Below are 18,199 nucleotides of genomic sequence, written 5' to 3' on the forward strand. Positions count from 1 at the left end.
AAGTGACAGGGCACAAATAAATCCCATTTTCTTTCCTTTAGAAATGGAAAATCGTATGTAATAAAGATAGCATTTATGTAGATTGTGCATTCACTTCTGCACATTTTTAAATCTCCAGAACAGCATGTTGTTTTACTTTCAACATTTAACTTTCAAAGTTTACCTTTTATTTGCTAATATGACAGTTTGCGCTTGATATTATACAAAAGTAGAAGCTCATCGATTTAATATGCTGTTAAAATTAGGAGAAGGTCTGGAAGAGTGCCTGATTTGTGGAAAGAAGCATCCCAAAGCATTTATGAACATCCACATGAGGAAGAGACACATGGACAAAGTCAAGTTTAATTGTACACAATGCAAACGGTCCTTTAACAAACAAGAACTTTTGACTGCTCACATGAAGAAACATTCAGGTAGGTTTTTTCTATTAGTAGTGTATGTCCGTGCGTCTGTACATAACGGATGGTTTTTATTGTTAATTTAGGCATGTTATTTTTAAATCCAATTCAAACTTAGCAGGTTGAATCGTTGATTCTTGTAACAGTTAGGTACAATTTAGAAAACGTAGAATCTATGTAATTATTACCGGAAATGGCGTATGTTTATTTAAAACTAGGTTTTTGATCTAAATGCATAGTTTTATGACTGCCTGTATTGTTAATATGTATGCAATGGTTATTTTTATATTGAATATATATGTTGTTTCTTAGCAGAACTTTTATGTAATAGAAATAGGTAATTTTTTTTGGTATTTAAGTTTTCTCAATTTGTGACCATTAATAATACATCTACTCTATAAATACACCATTTATACATAATCAATTCATCCTTTTAAATATTTAGGTTGCATCTAATCTTTTATAAAGATAAATAATAATTTTTATTTAATTATAAACATATCATTTTGTAGGAGAAGCTGAACATGTTTGCCATCTGTGTTCCAAAGCATTTGTAAAGCCAGCTAAATTAAAACATCATCTTTTTACAGTTCATGAAGTTAGAGGTAAGATATTCCATTTAGATTACTAAAAATTACACATTTAGTTTTCTTAAAAGATCTATATTATAGATGTATATACAGGTAACTACCTGCCCCCCTTTTCCAATGACCTTTTTCGTCTGCTTGCAAATTATTTTTTGCTACATGGCTGTGTTTATATTCTCGGCACTGTTGGTTGATTTTCAAAGACACAATTGAAAGTCGGCACAAGGTCCTCCTCTAGTGTTTTACTTTAATGCTTTCTTCATGATAATAAACCAGAGATTTATTCTTTTTTTAGAAGATATTAGTTTTGACTGTGAGTTGTGTGACAAATCATTCCTACTCCCATTTCACTTAAAAGAACATATGCGAATTCATACAGGTATAAATAAAATAAATATTTAATTTATTTGTGGATGTTGAAACAACACGTTTGAGCAACGTTATAGTCGCAATTTTACTAAAAAACTTTCCGTTAATAGAAGTATACAAGCGGCTACAAGGTTTTAGTTTTGAAAAGAAAAAGTATACCTAAATATTTTTTTTTTGGGGGAGTTTATTTTTTTTCTTGGGGCGATTTCTCTTTAGAAGGTGGTGGTACCCTCCCCAATAGTAGTTATAAACCTTAATCTTACCTATGAAGAATACATTTTAAAGGAGAACCATATCGGTTCTATAGTAAGCAAGATCCTTCGTTACAGACAGACACTCAGGATATCAATATATTATTTCATAGAAAAACTAGAGGCTGCGTCCCTAAAATCTCGGGGATAGGTATTCTACAACTAAAGGGGGAAGGGCCGAAAATCCCCCTGAGACTTCAAATCAATATATAGAATAGATTAAAACCATTCCGGGACCTATGTGAAGCTTCTCTAAAATGGGAAAATTTAATCTGTTCAGTAGCTATCGAAATATTTAGGTACAGACTAAAAGAACCCTTTCTACTTTAGGATTTGGTCATTTGCAAATGGAATGTACATATTTATATATTTTTAGGAGAAAAACCTTATAAGTGTGACCAATGCGACAAAGGTTTCAGAACTTCTGGCTTGAGAACAATTCACATGAGATCTCATACAGGTTTACATTTCTAATCTATAATAAATATTTTTGAAAAATGTAAAGAAAATAATGTAGAACAAGGATGACAACATCCATAAAAGCGAAGCACTGAAACGGTAGGACAAACAGACATTAACACTTGTATAATGTCAGAACTGAATAATCATAATATAAATGTATAAGAGTCAAAGCAAAATTGTAAGTAAATTTGTAAAAACTGCTCGATTCAGGATAATGTTTATGGACATACTTACATTTTTAGGACTTGATTATAGAGTTGCTTCGCCTATAATTCCCAGGAATTAATATACCAAAAATCAGATAAATCGCATGATTAGGTAGATCACATAAAAATTTGTTGTTAAAAAAGTAGAAAAAATCATCATATTGACGTACGGACATTTTGGTGATGATTATAGAGTTGCTATGCTTTCTAAATCGTACCTAACAATTAAAGGAATCACCATGCAAAATTTGAAATCGATAGGACAATTCTAACATGCCTGAATTAACGAAAAAGCTATCCGTTACGGACGGACGTACAGACCGACCCTAATTATAGAAAAGCTTCGCTTTTAAAAATGTAGAATAAATACAGGGGCGTATATTCTGCACAAGATTTATTTTTTTCCCCTGCTGCAAAAACTTTTATTTTTTTCCCTCCTTTTTTTCTAGCAAGGAAGGGGAAAAAATGGAATAATATTTTTGGGTCTCTTAATTTTATTTATATTATCCCCCCTCCCACATATTCTTTAGTTTTTTTTCACCAGGCCAAGGAGGGGAGAAAACTGTTTTCAGTTCTCTTAATTTTTAAATTTTCCCCCCCCAACCACATATTTTTTAACCCCCCCCCCCCCCCATTTTAAAGGGTCAAACTTGCAGAATATACACCCCTGAATAAATATTTTAGGAGAAAGACCGTTTGCATGTGACCAATGTGGGAAAACTTTTGTACAAAAGACTCATATGAGAACACACATAAAGTTGGTCCACGAGGGTCAGAAGCTAAAGTACAACAAACCAAATCCTGCTATCTGTGGTATTTGTGGAAAACAATTTTACAGTCCAAGCTCAATGAAGGTAAGGTAGTTTAGAGTAAAATCATTTGATAAAAAGCTAATATTTGTGAACTTTCTTTTGCAATAGATGTAACAAACTTAAAAAATCGTTTTTTTTTAGACCCATGAAGCATCACATTCTGGCATCAGACCATTTAAATGCGAGTTTTGTGACAAAACTTTTGCTGTTGTACATTCCCTGAAGGCTCACCAGAAACTATATCATCTGCCAGAAAACGTGAAATTAACTTGTGATCAGGAACCTTTGGATTAATTATGATAGAGTTGGCCCTGTTTTTTAAAGGCCTATACATTTATTCTTAAATCGCTTTGCCTCGCAGACAATTTATGAAGCTTAAAATACACATAAGTGTCATAACTATAGATTAATTCATATCATGCAACAAACACTTTTTGAAATTTAAATACACTATCTTTACTTTTGAACCCTAAGTGTACGTACACGGTACTTTAAACTAGTTCGCCTCAATCTCACTCTCTGGAGAAATGAGATAATATTTTAGGACTTAGCTATACTATGGTTATGTTTAATATCATTATATCAACTAAAAAAATTAAGTTTCACCATGGTTTTTATTAACAAAACTTTGAAATGTTAAGCATTTTTTGACAAAATATCATCAAATGTTTTGTTGAGTTCAAAACTTCAAATAAAATAATATGCCAAAACATAATCAAATGCTATAAATTACGAAAGTACACTAATAAAACTGTTTACAATATTACAATTTACGGTCCTACCCCAAACGTATGAGTCCCAAACGTCGGAGTGGACAAACGCAGAAGTCCCAAACGTCGGAGTGGACAAACGTAGGAGTTGGACAAACGTCGGAGTGGACATTGCTTAAGTAAAACCTAAGAGTGTCCGCTATTTTAATAATATGACAATTTCGAAATTTTTGTATACCCCTGTCTATAAAATAATTACTAGGGCCGCAGCGCTCGGCCCCCTGGCCTATAACCTAACCTAACTAAGAAAAATAACAGGACCGAGGGGGGGGAGGGGGAGTTGTATAAAAAAATTCAAAATTGAAAAAAAATCAAAATTGAAAAAAGTTTGTCTTAAAAATCCTCCGTTTGTCCCACTCCTGCGTTTGTCCCACTCTGACGTTTGGGACTCCTGCGTTTGTCCACTCCGATGTTTTTCCACTCCTACTTTTGGGACTCCTACGTTTGGCGTGGAACCCAATTTACCATTCCTTTTTCTAAATTAACATTTTTCTCTGAAAAAAAGTTTACTTTTGTGCCATAGCAGTTTGAACTCAACAAAACATTTGATGAGTCACAAAATGTCTAACATTTCAAAGTTTTATTCACATTAAATCATGGTGAAACTAAACTTTTTAAATTGATATAACGATATTAAACATAACCCTAGTATATTCATCAAAAAAACATTTAGAATCACTGCTGGAAGGTGCTTAGAATCACTTACTTTTGTTTGTGGATAGTCCCCATTATCCCAACTTAAAAGGAACCTTTGTTTGGAATCATGCAACTCTATTCTAATTAATACCTATGTTGTATCAGTGTGGCAAAGATTTCAAGAACAAAATGTCGCTCAAGTGCCATATCAGATCAGTGCATGAACACCATGAGAAGGTTTCCTGTACTATCTGCTCCAAGGAGTTTACCAGGAGAGAGAATATGGTGCGCCACATCAAGGATATTCATGAAGGAATTAAGAAATATAAGTGTGATGTCTGCAGCCAAGCTTTCTGTAGCAGCACGGTTAGTTCTATTCACATTTTTTTACTGCACAAGATTAATTTTTCCCAAGCTGCAAAATATTGTATCCCCTGCGGACCCCCCTAGTTTTTTCACTAAAGAGGGGGTATAAGGAAAAATGTTTAAAGTACTATTTATTTTATTTATTTATTTACTTCACCTCCCACATATTTTTCTAGATTTTTTCCGCCTAAGAGGGGACAAAAAATGGAAAAAATGTTATCATTACTCATTATTTTAGCAGGGGATTCCATGTAGAATATACACCCCTGTTTTTAGTTTAAGTGTGTAATTAGGGGTTGAAAAAGGGGGAAGATAGAGTTTTCTAATTTCAATTATAAGGGGGTGTTGACACCCACTACCGCTTGCCACTGCTTCAAAATATATCTTAAATAAAAATCAACATTATCATTTTCAGGTATTAAAACAACATTCAAGAGTTCATACAGGCGAGAAACCATTTCAATGTGAAGTTTGCAACAAATCATTTTCTCAATACAGTTCTCTCTACAGCCACAAAAAGAAAAGCTGTAATTAGAAAATTTTCGTACAAATGCAATTGACTTTTTTTTAATTAGTGCATGTTCTTTACCTATTAATTGTTAATTATGTAAAAAATGACTAATTGTAATTATTTATTGTTATGTATATATATTTCAGATTAAAATGAAAGAGGAAGAATCAGATATCAAGATTTGTCCTAGTAATGGACAAAATAATGAGGTATATTATAATATTGTTTTCGAATATTAAATTATATGTACTTTACTTTTAATAAGGTAAAACAAGAATATTTTGTATTAAAACCATTTATTTATGCACTATACTTAACGTTAGGTATACTTCCTTTTATCACAACAGCTACTCTATCTACGGAATTTAAGCGCCTGACAAAGCAGCAAGGCGTACCATTTTAAAGTATCCTGTATGACGTGAATTCAAAAAAATCTTACTCGACTCGTTGCTAAATTAAACAAGATTAAAACTATTTTTTATTTGCTTCAGTTCACAGCAGATGGAAGTAAAGAATTAATGGAAATAATAGAAGTTCTAAATAAAACAAAAGCTTTGATGCAAGCGTTAGCTGTTGAACTAAGTAATAGGTAAATACTTTTTTTGTGGATTATTAGCAATTATAAAAGTTTATTAGTCATAAGTTAAAATTTTTACTTTCGCTGCTACTCTAAAACTTTATGTACTTTCTTAAGACTGCAAGAGACTTGGTGTGATCAGCAAGTTGGTTTTATTCTGTGTCAAGTTAACAACGCTCAAGACAAACTGGAAAATTATATCAAGAAAGAGATTAATCATAAAAATGGTGCTGATGATTCTTTTAGAAATCATAAACTTGAACCTACTGAAGGTAATTGTTATATGTGAAAATAATATATTAAACTTATAAATATTTTTCTACAAAATAGTTTTAAAATCATTGTGTAAATGAATTTAACTTTTCTTGCAAGATTTCAAGATATTTTTTAATTTTCCATCATTAATGGGGGGGGGAGTTTTGACACATTTGCGTAAACATGGTGTATACTTATAGGCTTTATCCTTGGACTAAGAGGATAGGTTATTAAAGATAAAATCATTCTTATATGATGAATTCCTCCAGATTTAAGATTTTTTGGATAGGCCTCCAGGTTCCGGAGCTCCAGGCCTCCAGGTGGTCTCTGGACAGGTAAAAATAAAAAATATATTTTTTTGAGTTAGAGGTCAGCTTATGAAACAAAATATGCATGTTTTTTCTTCAAATATGTTAATAACATTCAAAAAGATGCATATTTTGTTTTATGAGTTAACCTCTAACTCTTTTAAAAAAATTATTTTTACCTGTACAGTGGCCACCTGGAGGCCTGGAGCTCTGAATCTGGAGGCCTATCCAAAAAATCTTAAATCTGGGGGAAATTCATCATATAAGAATGATTTTATCTTTAATAACCTATCCTCTCAGTCCTAAGATAAAGCCTGTATACCAGGTTTACGCAAATGTGTCAAAACTCTCTCCCCCCCCCCCTCTATTATTGTTATTTGATAAGCAGTTAATTATTTATTATATTAGTAAATATTTTTGTAACTTTCCTTCAGATATTTATGAAACATCAGGCACAGTTAATATCAAAGAAGATGATAATGATTTGCCTGAATATAGTGTTACAGAAGATGGCATTAAATTAGAACTTGAAGAAGAATCCCTAGATCAATTGGAACCTGATAATGACAACGATGATGATTTTGAAATATCTAGGATTAACAATAATCACCACAAAATAAAGTTAGAACCTGAAAAGTTAAAGGAATTAAAATGTATACTTTGTGATCAAACATTTTCAGGTAATTATAAACTGAAAATACATTTTAAAACACATGGAAAAGGACCATTCACATGCTCAAGTTGTGGTGTTAAAGTTGACACAATAAAAGAAATGAAAGAACATTTGAAAACTAGCCATATTGAACGAAAATGTGCTGTCTGTGACGAAATATTTCCAAATTTAAGACAACTGACTTCACATCGTCTAACTCATGGTGAAGGACCATTTAAATGTAAATTATGTGGGAAAGAAAAACAGTTTATGCGTGGCTTTCTGAAACACATGAAGAATCATGCTGACAATGATGAGGTGCAATGCCTGGTGTGTAACAAAAAAATGGCGAGAAATAAGTTAAAAGACCACATGGGATATCATACAGGTTTGGCTTTTTTTCGAACAAGCTGTTGAGGTCTTATTTCTAATTTTAACTGCTAGTATAGATTACTAGAAAATTAATCTATTTTAAGTAATTTATTTACATGTTACATCTTAAGAAAAATAATTTTTGCTTGTCAATTTATAACTATTTTTTTTAATTTTATTTTTTTCATACAGTAACATGATTTTATAATTTTGCATATTAGCATGCAGAAAACTATACAATTTGTTGCAAAAATATGTTAATTTTTGGTTTCCCCAGGAGAAGATATGGAAGAATGTTCAATATGTTATAAAAGCCACCCCAAAGCATTTATGAAGATACATATGCAGTACAGACACTTCAGTGGCACTAAGAAGTTCTATTGTAAATATTGTACAGCTTCATTTGTTAAGGAGGATTTGTACACAAGACACATGAAAAAACATTCAGGTCAATTATTTATCTGTAGTGGTTTACCACATTAATTTTAAAGATTTAAATTATTTAAATACAAGAACAACTTAAAATAGAATTACAATTTAATAACATAAAAAACATCAAACAAAAAAATCCAAGGATAAGGCTATGATGTCAAGAACCCACAAAACAAGAAATATGACTCCATGTTCTTTTTCATTTCTTTTTGATTCACTGAATACGTTATTTTTTCATAACTATAAAGACCTAACTTCAAACATATATTATGTTGTATAAAATTAGTTACCTACTGATTATAATATTTTTTATAGGAGAAAAAACGTATTTCTGTACAATGTGTGATAAATCTTATTTCCATCCCCACCAGTTAAGAAATCATATGTTTACAAATCATCAAATAAGAGGTGACGTTTTTATTTTAAATACAAAAATAGTAATGATTTACCAAATGCATAATAATATTTTTGTCCATTTCTAAAATCGAAGCTTTTGTATAATTAGGGTCGGTCCGTCCTTATGTCCATCCGTCCATAACGGTTAGCTCTTTTCGTTTATTTAGACTTGTTAGAATGGTCCTATCGATTTTAATCTTTGCATGATGATTCCTATAATAGTTAGAAAGCGTGCCAACTCTATAATCGTTACCTGAATGTCCTTGCGTCCATTTAAAATATGCTAATTTTAAAATTTTCTTGTTTTATGTATTACTAGCGGCTACGCCCCTAAAGGCCTCTAGTGGCATTTAAATGTTTTTTTTTATTTTAAATATCTAATTTGAGAAATAATTTGTCTATGGTCAATCAGCTATTAAATTCATTTAATTTCTCTTGGGAGGGTGGTGATACCCTCCCCCAAAATAGATATAAACGTGCCCGGGACCTATGAGAAGCTAGAAGGTTATTTATTGTAATACAAAATTATATATGTTCGATGGTATACTTCCAAGTTATGCTTGAAATCATTTAATTTTTCTGAAATTCACTTCATGCATTTATCCCCTCACTTACAATTATATTTAGATTTTATACATTTGTATTCTAATTATTCAGTTCAGACACTCAACAAGTTTTAATGTTCGCTTATCCTACCGTTTCAGAGCTTCGCTTTTATGGATGTTGTCATCCTTGTTATTGCAGATCGCGAAGGTGTCAAATGCGAATTATGTGACAAAAGATTTGTTGTGCAAAGTTATCTGACATACCACATGCGGGTTCATACAGGTAATTTTTTTCTTTGCCTTTAATATTTTTCAAGTATCTATCTAACTTTTCTGATTGATTTAAGATGTATAATAGTTATCTATAGTATCATATTATACAGGTTTTCGCAGAAATTAAAATAAAAAATTATAATAATGCCTGGGCAATTCGATGCTGTACAAATACATCATGTTTTTGCAGTGTGGCTGAGAACCGATTCTAAACTACCGTAGTAAAGTTATACTGGAAAATATTTTACTTGTTATAATATGAAAAATATTTAGGTGAAAAGCCATTTCAATGTGATTCTTGTGACAAAAGTTTTCGCACAAATACACAGAGAAGAAACCACATGAGAACCCACACAGGTAGTTTCATTATTTTTGATAAAATGTTTTATGTTAAAAAGCATCAGTATAAAATCTTTAATTACAACAGGCGAGAGGCCATTTTCTTGTGACCAATGTGGAAATACTTTTGTCCAGAGAACCCACTTGAGGACGCACAAAAAATTTGTTCATGACAGGGAGAAACACAAACAGCCATCTCCTGTCATTTGCGGAAGATGTGGGAAACAGTTTCATAGCAAGAGAGTACTTCAGGTATAAAAATATTATGATAAATATAATTTTGAATTTATCAGAGTGGGAGTAGACATTAGTCTGTTTATTCCACTAGTCCCCAAAGTTTTTTCTTATTTGTTGGCTCTAGAACTTTAGGAACTATAGTTGTATTTTGATTGGTTGGTTCATTAAGTTTAGTGTCCAATCGTTTTAACCACTATTGTAATCTACAGAAGGGTTAATTTTGTGTCATATCATTAGTTGGAGTTGTACATATTTATCGGCCATTGTCTTATCCCTTTAGATCCCTGATAGAAACGCATTAATATTTTTTATAATTAAATATAAATTAGAACCACGAAGCTCTTGAGCATGGAGGTGACAAACCATTTAAATGTGAACAATGTGATGCAAATTTTCCCAGTGCTCATGCTCTAAATAGCCACTCTAAAACTCATTTTACTGAGGATGACTTGAAATTACTTACATGTGATCAGGTGCTTATTTTATATGAATTTTTTTCTTACAATTTTTAGATATAGTTCATTTTGTGACAACTCCTCTTAAGGGGCGTTTCGTCGTATTTTTACAGTAGCTTTTCTCCTATTTCTAGCCCCTGCGGGGGGCTCTAACATAACCTGACACCTGACCTGACCTAAAATAACCTATCAAAAGCTGCTGTAAAATACGATGAAACTCCCCTTAAGAGGCGTTGTCACGAAAAGGACCCCAATTTTTAAAATATAAAGATTTCAATACGATAGTTACAAATATCGAGTTTGTTAATCAACATCGAAATTCTTTTTTTTTTAGTGTGGTAAAGTGTACAAATCCAAAGCATCGCTAAAACTACACACGAAGAACACCCATGAGCAAACAGGAAAACATCCTTGTACCATTTGCTCCTCTGAATTCACCAGAAAAGAAAATATGTTGAGGCATATTAAAGATGTCCATGAAGGAATCAAGAATCACAAATGTGACGTCTGCAGTCAAGCTTTTGTTAATAGCACGGTACGCTTTACCTTTTAATTGTATTAATATAAATTTCATGTTTATTGAAAGGTGAGAGGTTAAACATTAACATTTTTGATTTTAGGTTTTAAAACAGCATATGAGAGTACATACAGGGGAGAAGCCATATTCATGTGATGTATGCAACAAGACATTTACACAAAGCAGCTCTCTGTATAGTCACAAAAAGAAGGGTTGCAATTAAAAATTTACAGTGATAATTATTTAGTCTTAAAAATTCTGGTCATTTTGATTATTGTTCAATTATTATATCATCTTTGAATCAATATATAAAAAAAGATTTGTAAAATTTACATTTATATTTCAGATGAAAATGAAGAGCGAGGAAAACGATTATGATGTTAAAGATGTCTTGGGCAACGGAGATTGTGATTTGGTAAGTGAATACAATTTTTAATGAAAAATGTAAAAAATATATTTAATTTTTTTTGTCTCTGAAAATTCTAATTTTTTAGCTGTCATATGAGAATCAAGATTTATCAGAAATTGTTGAGGTTTTGAAGAAAACAAAACAGTTATTACAAGGCCTGGTGCTGGAAATGAATAGAAGGTATTCAATAAGAATTAGAATTGTGTATGTAATGTATCATAAATCCTTAATTAAATCAAATCCGACCTTTCATGCCAATAGTAAATCGTAGCTATTGATTGATCGTCACAGGTTGTGTTTAGTCTAAGAGACATTATTTATAGGTATAGTTAAGGAACTAATATTAGTTTAAATATTTTATTTATATCACAGTGATCTATTCCAGTATTCTTGCTAATTCATTTTTTCTAGGCTTGAAGAGTCCTGGTATGATCAGCAAGTTAGTTTTATCCTTTATGAAGTAAATACTGCTCAAGATAAATTGGAAAATTATATAAAAAAAGAATCCATTAGTTCAAACCAAATATCTCATTATAACAATCCTAAGCTTGAACCAATTGAAGGTAATGAAAACGTAGATTATTTTAGGAGAAAGGCTACTTTACAATATGATTTTATTTTTGTTACTCAAAAGTTTATACTGTGTTTTATAAGTGATAGAACTAAGATATACTTCGTGTTTTCTATTTTAATTTTTTAAAGTCTTTATTAGAATAATAGGGTATAGTCCTTTCCACGACATCCCTTCATAAGGAGCGATTCTTCGTATTTTTCACAGTAGCTTTTCTCCTATTTCTAGCCCCTGCGGGGGGCTCTAACCCTGTGGGGCAATCACCTAACACAATATAACCTAACCTAACCTAAAATAACCTATAAAAAGCCATTTTAAAAATACGAAGAATCGCTTCTTATGGAGGGATGTCGTGGAAAGGACTATACCCGAATAATAGTTGCTTCGCCCCTAGTCATTTATAAATTTACAATAAAAAGCACTAACCCTGCGGACCAGCAATTTCTGAGATATAGAAAAACCAAACATAACCTACTTCTTTTTATTAAAGTTTATAAATAACTACATATCTTGTTAATTAAAGCGTGAAGTCTTATAGCACAAGATGTATTTTTAAAGATAATTTATTACTGTAGGAACCTTTGTAGAAACTGAGACAGATTTAACAGATGATAAAAACAACATACTAAATGTTGCCGAAGAAGTCATCAAACTAGAAGTAGATGAGCCTCTGGAAGATTTAGAATATGATGACCCTGATTACGATTATGAACCTAATGAGAAAAAATCACCCAGTACACCTCAGAAAAGTAATAAATATGAATGTTTGATATGTGGGAAATCATTTACTGCCAGTGGAACTTTACAAAAACACTATAAAACTCACGGAGAAGGACCTTACAACTGTTTAGAATGTGACAAAAGTTTTGCAGAAATTCATCATCTTAACAGACATTATCACAATCATGCCTCTGTACAAGCTAGAAATGTAAATAAGATACAATATATAAAATGCATGTTTTGCGAAGAAATTTTACTTGGTAATTACAACTTAAAAATTCATTATAAAACACATGGAGATGGTCCATACACATGCACTGGCTGTGACGTCAAGGTTGAAACTTTAAAAGAAATGCGGGAGCACATGAAAAAAAGTCACAGCCACCACAGATGTGTTGTTTGTGAAGAAAATTTTACAAGTTTCAAACTTATGATTGCACACAGAAAAACACATGGCTCAGGACCATTTAAATGCAAATTATGCGAGAAAGTTAAGAAGAATATAAGTATCTTAGTAAAACACATGAAAAGGCATGCCGAGAATGATATAGTTCAATGCAAAGTTTGCTCCAAGAAAATTTCAAGTAATAAATTAAAAGATCATATGGGTTATCATACAGGTATTTTATTTTATAATTTCAAATTTTAAAGAAATAAATGATGCATAGGAAAGGAAATTCTTCAGATTGACCCTCGAAAAAGTATTTTTTAGCATCTGCAGCCCTTATTTTTTAATGAATTATTAAAAAATGTATATGTCCTTGTTCTCTATAGATTTCCACATAAGTAGACATAAAAATATTTTTTTCCTCAATTAACACCGGAGATTTTTAGAGCTAAAGTTTTGAAGTAAGTTAAGAGCTGCAGATGCTAAAAAATACTTTTTCGAGGGTCAATCTGTATAAATTGAAAGTGTCCTTTTGCCCGCCAATGATGTCTGTAAAATTATATATGTATAGGATGACATACAAATTACGACAAATAAAAGTATACACAAATCAAGAGAGTTGGTATGCCTCACACACATTGACTTTTGAGCACTTGCTCTTTCTTCTGCCCTCCCTAATTCCTCACTCCTGCTTCCACCCTCATTCCTCTCACCTGACCCCCCCCCCCCCTTCATTCCACTCCCATATCCCCCCTCCTTTAAACTCCTCTCTTGTCTATTTTTCTTTTAAGCGCACTAAAAATTTTAAATATTTTTGATAATATTATTTATATAAAGAGATGCATTATATTGTCCTTGTTAACATATCAATATATCATTTGTTTATACATAGGAGAAGACATGGACGAATGTGAAATTTGCTACAAAAGTCATCCTAAAGCATTCATGAAGATTCACATGAAGTTTAGGCACATGAGTGGTGTTAACAAATTTTATTGTAAATATTGTACTGCTTCCTTCACTGAGGAAGATGCCTATTCTCAACATATGAAGAAGCACTCAGGTAGGACTTTGTTTAGATTCTAAATCTTAAATAAACTTTACTATTTAGATTTAATGTCGAATCGATTGCTCTCAAAATTTCAACTCAATCTGAAAAATTCCAATTTGAAACAATTAATAAAGTTTTCCAAATAAATATAGGAAACAAAATAGTTATTTCTCGCATCGTATTATAAACGGCTTTCCGCGGACATAGAACGTACAATTATAAGATTAAAACCATTTTTTTAACCTCGAGGTGCCGAAGGCACCGGCTAAAAAAAACTGGTTTTAATCTTTTGATTGTACATTTTTATATTCGTAGAAAGCTGGATATAATACGATGCTAGACATAACCAAACCTTTTTATTTGACGTTGTATTTGTGTTGCATGGTGAAGACAGTAAAATATAAGGGAAGTTGAAAAATGAAATAAATTAAACAATGTGCAAATAAGGAATGATATAACGTAGGAAAAGGAAAGGTTATACCTAATAGGTAATTAAGAAAGGTAATAGAATATCAACAGAAGAAAAAAAATATAAATGGAGATGAAATCAGGTGTAATAACTTAGAAAAGTTTTGTTATTGAAAAATAAGATAAATACTTGTTAAGGAGAGAAAACACATTACTGTAAACTCTGCGAGAAATCTTTCTTCCATCCCAATCAATTGAAAAATCACCTTTTCAGAATTCACCAAGTTGGAGGTACAAATTGTATTAATTTTTAAATAGATTAATAGATTAAATAAATTCAGTATTAAGAGCTTGTTCTGAAAGCTGTAACATATTTGAGATCTCCATAAAACTTAAGTTTATATATCCAATAGACAAATAAGAGAAATATGTAGGTTTTTCAGATAGGTTTGTTAGTCTTTGTAAAGGATTTGTGACTTAGTAATATATTATCCATTTATTGTTTGTTTGACTATCTCAAGGCCTTTGATAGTCAGTTGATGGTTCTTCTTAGTTATCTAAAACAAGAAAGCATTACTGATTAGCGATGTTTGATTATTAATCTTTTATTTAATTTAGATCGAGAGCGCTTCAAGTGCAATTTATGTGACAAAAGATTCGTATCCAGAGCCTTTTTAACATACCACGTGCGAAGCCATACAGGTTACCGTTTTGAAAATTAAAAATTAATGTTAATCTTGTACCTATTAAGTATTGTTTTATTTTCTTTATAATTTGTTATTGGTTAGTTATTTAGATCCTGATATAATTGTAACAGGATGTCTTTGTGTCTGTCTTGTCTTTTTTTAACTTAAGATCATGCTATCCACTGGACCGATATGGTTTTCTTATGCAGTATAGCTTTTCAAAGGTCTAGGGAAGGTTTATAAATATTTTTGGGTAGGGTGCCTATAACAATCAAAGACAAATTGCTCCTGGAAAAAATACCTCCCGCAACCAAAAAATTTTTCCTGTTAAAAAATAAAATCGAAATTGAAGGTTCGACTTTCCCTAGGGAATGGACGTTGCCGCCAGTTATATAAAAAATGTAACAAAAAAAACCAAAATGTTTAGGAGAGAAACCATACCCATGTGACACATGTGGTAAAGCTTTCAGAACAAGTGCCATGAGAAATGTTCATATGAAAACACACACAGGTTTTATTTTCCCATATAAATATATATTTTAATATTTTTTTTAGGGTCTTGTCAAGGAAACGAAGTTGTGGGTTTTGTCATATTTACACATTAAATTTCTCTTATTTCTTGCCCTTGCGGGGGGCTCTAATCTCTAATCTAATTGCCCAACCCTGCGGGGCAATCACCTAACCTAACCTAAAATAATTTTTCAAAAGATACTGACGAAACCCGCAACTTCGTTTCCTTCACATGACCCGTATTTTTTTTTAAATAGCTTATTATTATTTGAAACATTAATCAACTTGAACTCAACTTGTATCCTATAGGTGAACGACCTTTCTCTTGTGACCAATGTGGAAATACTTTTGTACAAAGTGCTCACCTAAGAACACACAAAAGATTTGTTCATGATGGTGAAAAACACCCGAAACCTACCCCTGTCATTTGTGGGACTTGCGGAAAACAGTTTTATAATGAAAGAAACCTAAAGGTATGTTATTAACTTTTTAAAACATTATTTTATTGTTCATAGTAATACTTCTATGATACAAAAATGAAAAAAAAATATTGTCAGTTTGACAAAACAAAACATTTGACGAATATTAGAGTTTTTTAAAGGATTTTTAGATATCGTTAATTTTCTTGTTAATAAGAAAGAAAACTATGATGGTACCTAGTGAATTTCAGTGTTTTACTCATATTTTAAAGTATTAGAACACGGAAAAATAAACCTTTTTGTTTTTTTTTTCTTTTTCATTTACCAATATACACAACACAATTAGTCCTATTTTAACATTTACTAGAATCATGAAATGGAACACTTTGGAGGAAAGCCATTTAAATGTGAACACTGTGATAAGAGTTTTGCGCTTGTACACACATTAAACAGTCACTTGAAAACTCATTTGGAATTAGATGAGTTAAAGAGATTAACTTGCGATCAGGTACATTTAATTATATTTAGAGCATTTTTTTCTCAAAAATAAATAGATTGAAAATGTTAACGAGAACTATAGAGATTTGTGAAATGTAAAAATTCATAGTTAAACTATGTTAAGTTTGAATTTTTCAAAAATTGAAGAAATATTCAGCCTATTTACATATTGACGAATAGATAAGAAAGAATTAAATATTTTTTACTGGCATTTTCGGAGATATAATGCATATGAATTGCATTTTAATTTTAGTGTGGTAAAGTGTACGGATCTAAAGGAGCTCTGAAACTTCATATTAAGAACATCCATGAATCAACAGGGAAACATCCTTGCACTATTTGTTCCAAAGAGTTTACTAGAAGAGAAAATATGTTGCGCCATATCAAAGATATTCACGAAGGAATTAAAAATTACAAGTGCGAGGTTTGCAGTCAAGCCTTTGCCAATAGCACAGTAAGTTATATCTGTTTATTTTTAATACAGCTCCTGCATAATATCACAAAAACTATCAGGCATGTTTATGCTTTTCATATAAGTGACACTTCGACCAATACTTGACTGCTCTTTAACCACTTTTGCCACAATATCTCTGCTTCTAATTAACTAGGTAGCTTGTTTAGTATAACATTATGAGTACAGATTAATTTTTAATTTTATAAAGTAAAAGAGGTTAATTTAAGAGTTATCTTGACTAGGGAAAAAAATATTTGTCTCATTTAGGTATTAAAACAGCACATGAGAGTACATACAGGAGAGAAACCATTTCAATGTGAAGTCTGCAACAAATCTTTTACACAATACAGCTCCTTATACAGTCACAAGAAGAAGGGTTGTAGTTAATTTAACGAGGAAACAAAACTAAAGTTTGGTTTCTCGCTTTTGCATAACTTTAGTAAGAGCCAAACAAAAAACCTACGTTGCTTCCTGTTTTTGTATTCAATCTCTGTTCATGAGAACACCTTAGTCAAAACAACAACAACAGTATTAGAAATTATATTTATTAACAGTATCTTTTTTATCTGTCATGTAATTGTATACTTGAAATCATATTTCTGTTACAGATAAAATGAAAATAGAGAACCTAGACAAAAGTTATTATGATACAAAACATGTCTTTAGAAATGGAGAAAACTATAAGGTGAAGAAAAAGAACATTGTGTGATCATTTTTAAAATTTTCAAATATTCCTTTATATTTATATTCTTGTAAAAGCAAACAGATCATACCTAGTAAAAGTAATTCTCTCTTTCACAGATAGAACAAAACTACTTTGTAGAAATTGATTTTGATTATAATCTATTCTTACTAATAAAAGGTAAAATTAGAAATTTTTGTAATTTTTAGATTACAATTGAAGATCAGGAATTATCGGAGATTATTGAAGTTTTAAAGAAAACAAAATTAATATTAGAAAATTTAGCTCATGAAATTAATAGAAGGTATAATTCTTAATTTAGTTTAATTCGTGTTTTGCATCTATTATATGAATTGGGAATTTTTATAGTTGTTTACTCTGCTATAATACCTTTTAAAAATATATTTTTCTCAGTTTATAATTCAAAAAACCCCAAATGCCCAAAATAAAGTTTAGCTTTAACACATTGGTTTATAGTTGAGGTTTTATGCTATATCTTACATTTTTTGCAATCATAAACTAAACATTCAAAAACATGAATTAAAATAATCTGATTTACAATTGTTAGCAGTATGTGAACTGTTAAATATTCATATAATTATTATTTTTAAAGATTTGAGGAGACATGGTGCGATGAACAAGTAAATTCAATAATAAGCGGGGTAAATAATGTTCAA

The 18,199-nt window shown here is 31.1% G+C and overlaps 3 protein-coding genes across 4 annotated transcripts in view; all 3 read left to right on the plus strand.

Annotated features, from left to right (window-relative positions):
• The window catches only part of LOC145327261 (uncharacterized), a 40,320-nt gene extending 34,807 nt beyond the window's left edge, over positions 1-5,513 (plus strand). Inside the window, exons 32-39 of the mRNA XM_080170849.1 lie at positions 246-413; positions 911-1,003; positions 1,281-1,364; positions 1,982-2,065; positions 2,958-3,127; positions 3,227-3,359; positions 4,652-4,857; positions 5,273-5,513. Coding sequence (XP_080026975.1) covers positions 246-413; positions 911-1,003; positions 1,281-1,364; positions 1,982-2,065; positions 2,958-3,127; positions 3,227-3,359; positions 4,652-4,857; positions 5,273-5,392 — 1,058 coding nt within the window. The 3' untranslated portion in view covers positions 5,393-5,513. The remainder of the gene's footprint in view (positions 1-245; positions 414-910; positions 1,004-1,280; positions 1,365-1,981; positions 2,066-2,957; positions 3,128-3,226; positions 3,360-4,651; positions 4,858-5,272) is intronic.
• Positions 5,485-11,073, plus strand: LOC145318144 (uncharacterized). 2 transcript variants are annotated; one of them, XM_080159495.1, is made up of 12 exons: positions 5,485-5,577; positions 5,860-5,957; positions 6,063-6,217; positions 6,943-7,548; positions 7,810-7,980; positions 8,280-8,372; positions 9,105-9,188; positions 9,452-9,535; positions 9,606-9,769; positions 10,084-10,227; positions 10,544-10,744; positions 10,830-11,073. In XM_080159495.1, exons 1-12 carry the CDS (start codon positions 5,521-5,523, stop codon positions 10,947-10,949), a joined length of 1,977 nt encoding a protein of 658 aa, XP_080015621.1. In that variant the 5' UTR covers positions 5,485-5,520; the 3' UTR covers positions 10,950-11,073. The 2 variants fall into 2 exon arrangements, with proteins under 2 accessions (XP_080015621.1, XP_080015627.1); XM_080159501.1 differs by having other exon boundaries at positions 6,961-7,548.
• Positions 11,047-17,454, plus strand: LOC145318094 (uncharacterized). Its single transcript, XM_080159443.1, has 12 exons — positions 11,047-11,141; positions 11,221-11,315; positions 11,547-11,698; positions 12,282-13,046; positions 13,707-13,877; positions 14,472-14,564; positions 14,892-14,975; positions 15,387-15,470; positions 15,779-15,942; positions 16,256-16,396; positions 16,640-16,840; positions 17,108-17,454. The coding sequence occupies exons 1-12, from the start codon at positions 11,073-11,075 to the stop codon at positions 17,225-17,227; spliced, it is 2,139 nt and encodes a 712-aa protein (XP_080015569.1). The 5' UTR covers positions 11,047-11,072; the 3' UTR covers positions 17,228-17,454.
• The last annotated feature ends 745 nt before the right edge of the window (positions 17,455-18,199 follow it).

The sequence above is a fragment of the Acartia tonsa genome, chromosome 1, assembly GCF_053477335.1.
Source record: "Acartia tonsa isolate MP-2025a chromosome 1, ASM5347733v1, whole genome shotgun sequence".
Lineage (NCBI taxonomy): Eukaryota > Metazoa > Arthropoda > Copepoda > Calanoida > Acartiidae > Acartia > Acartia tonsa.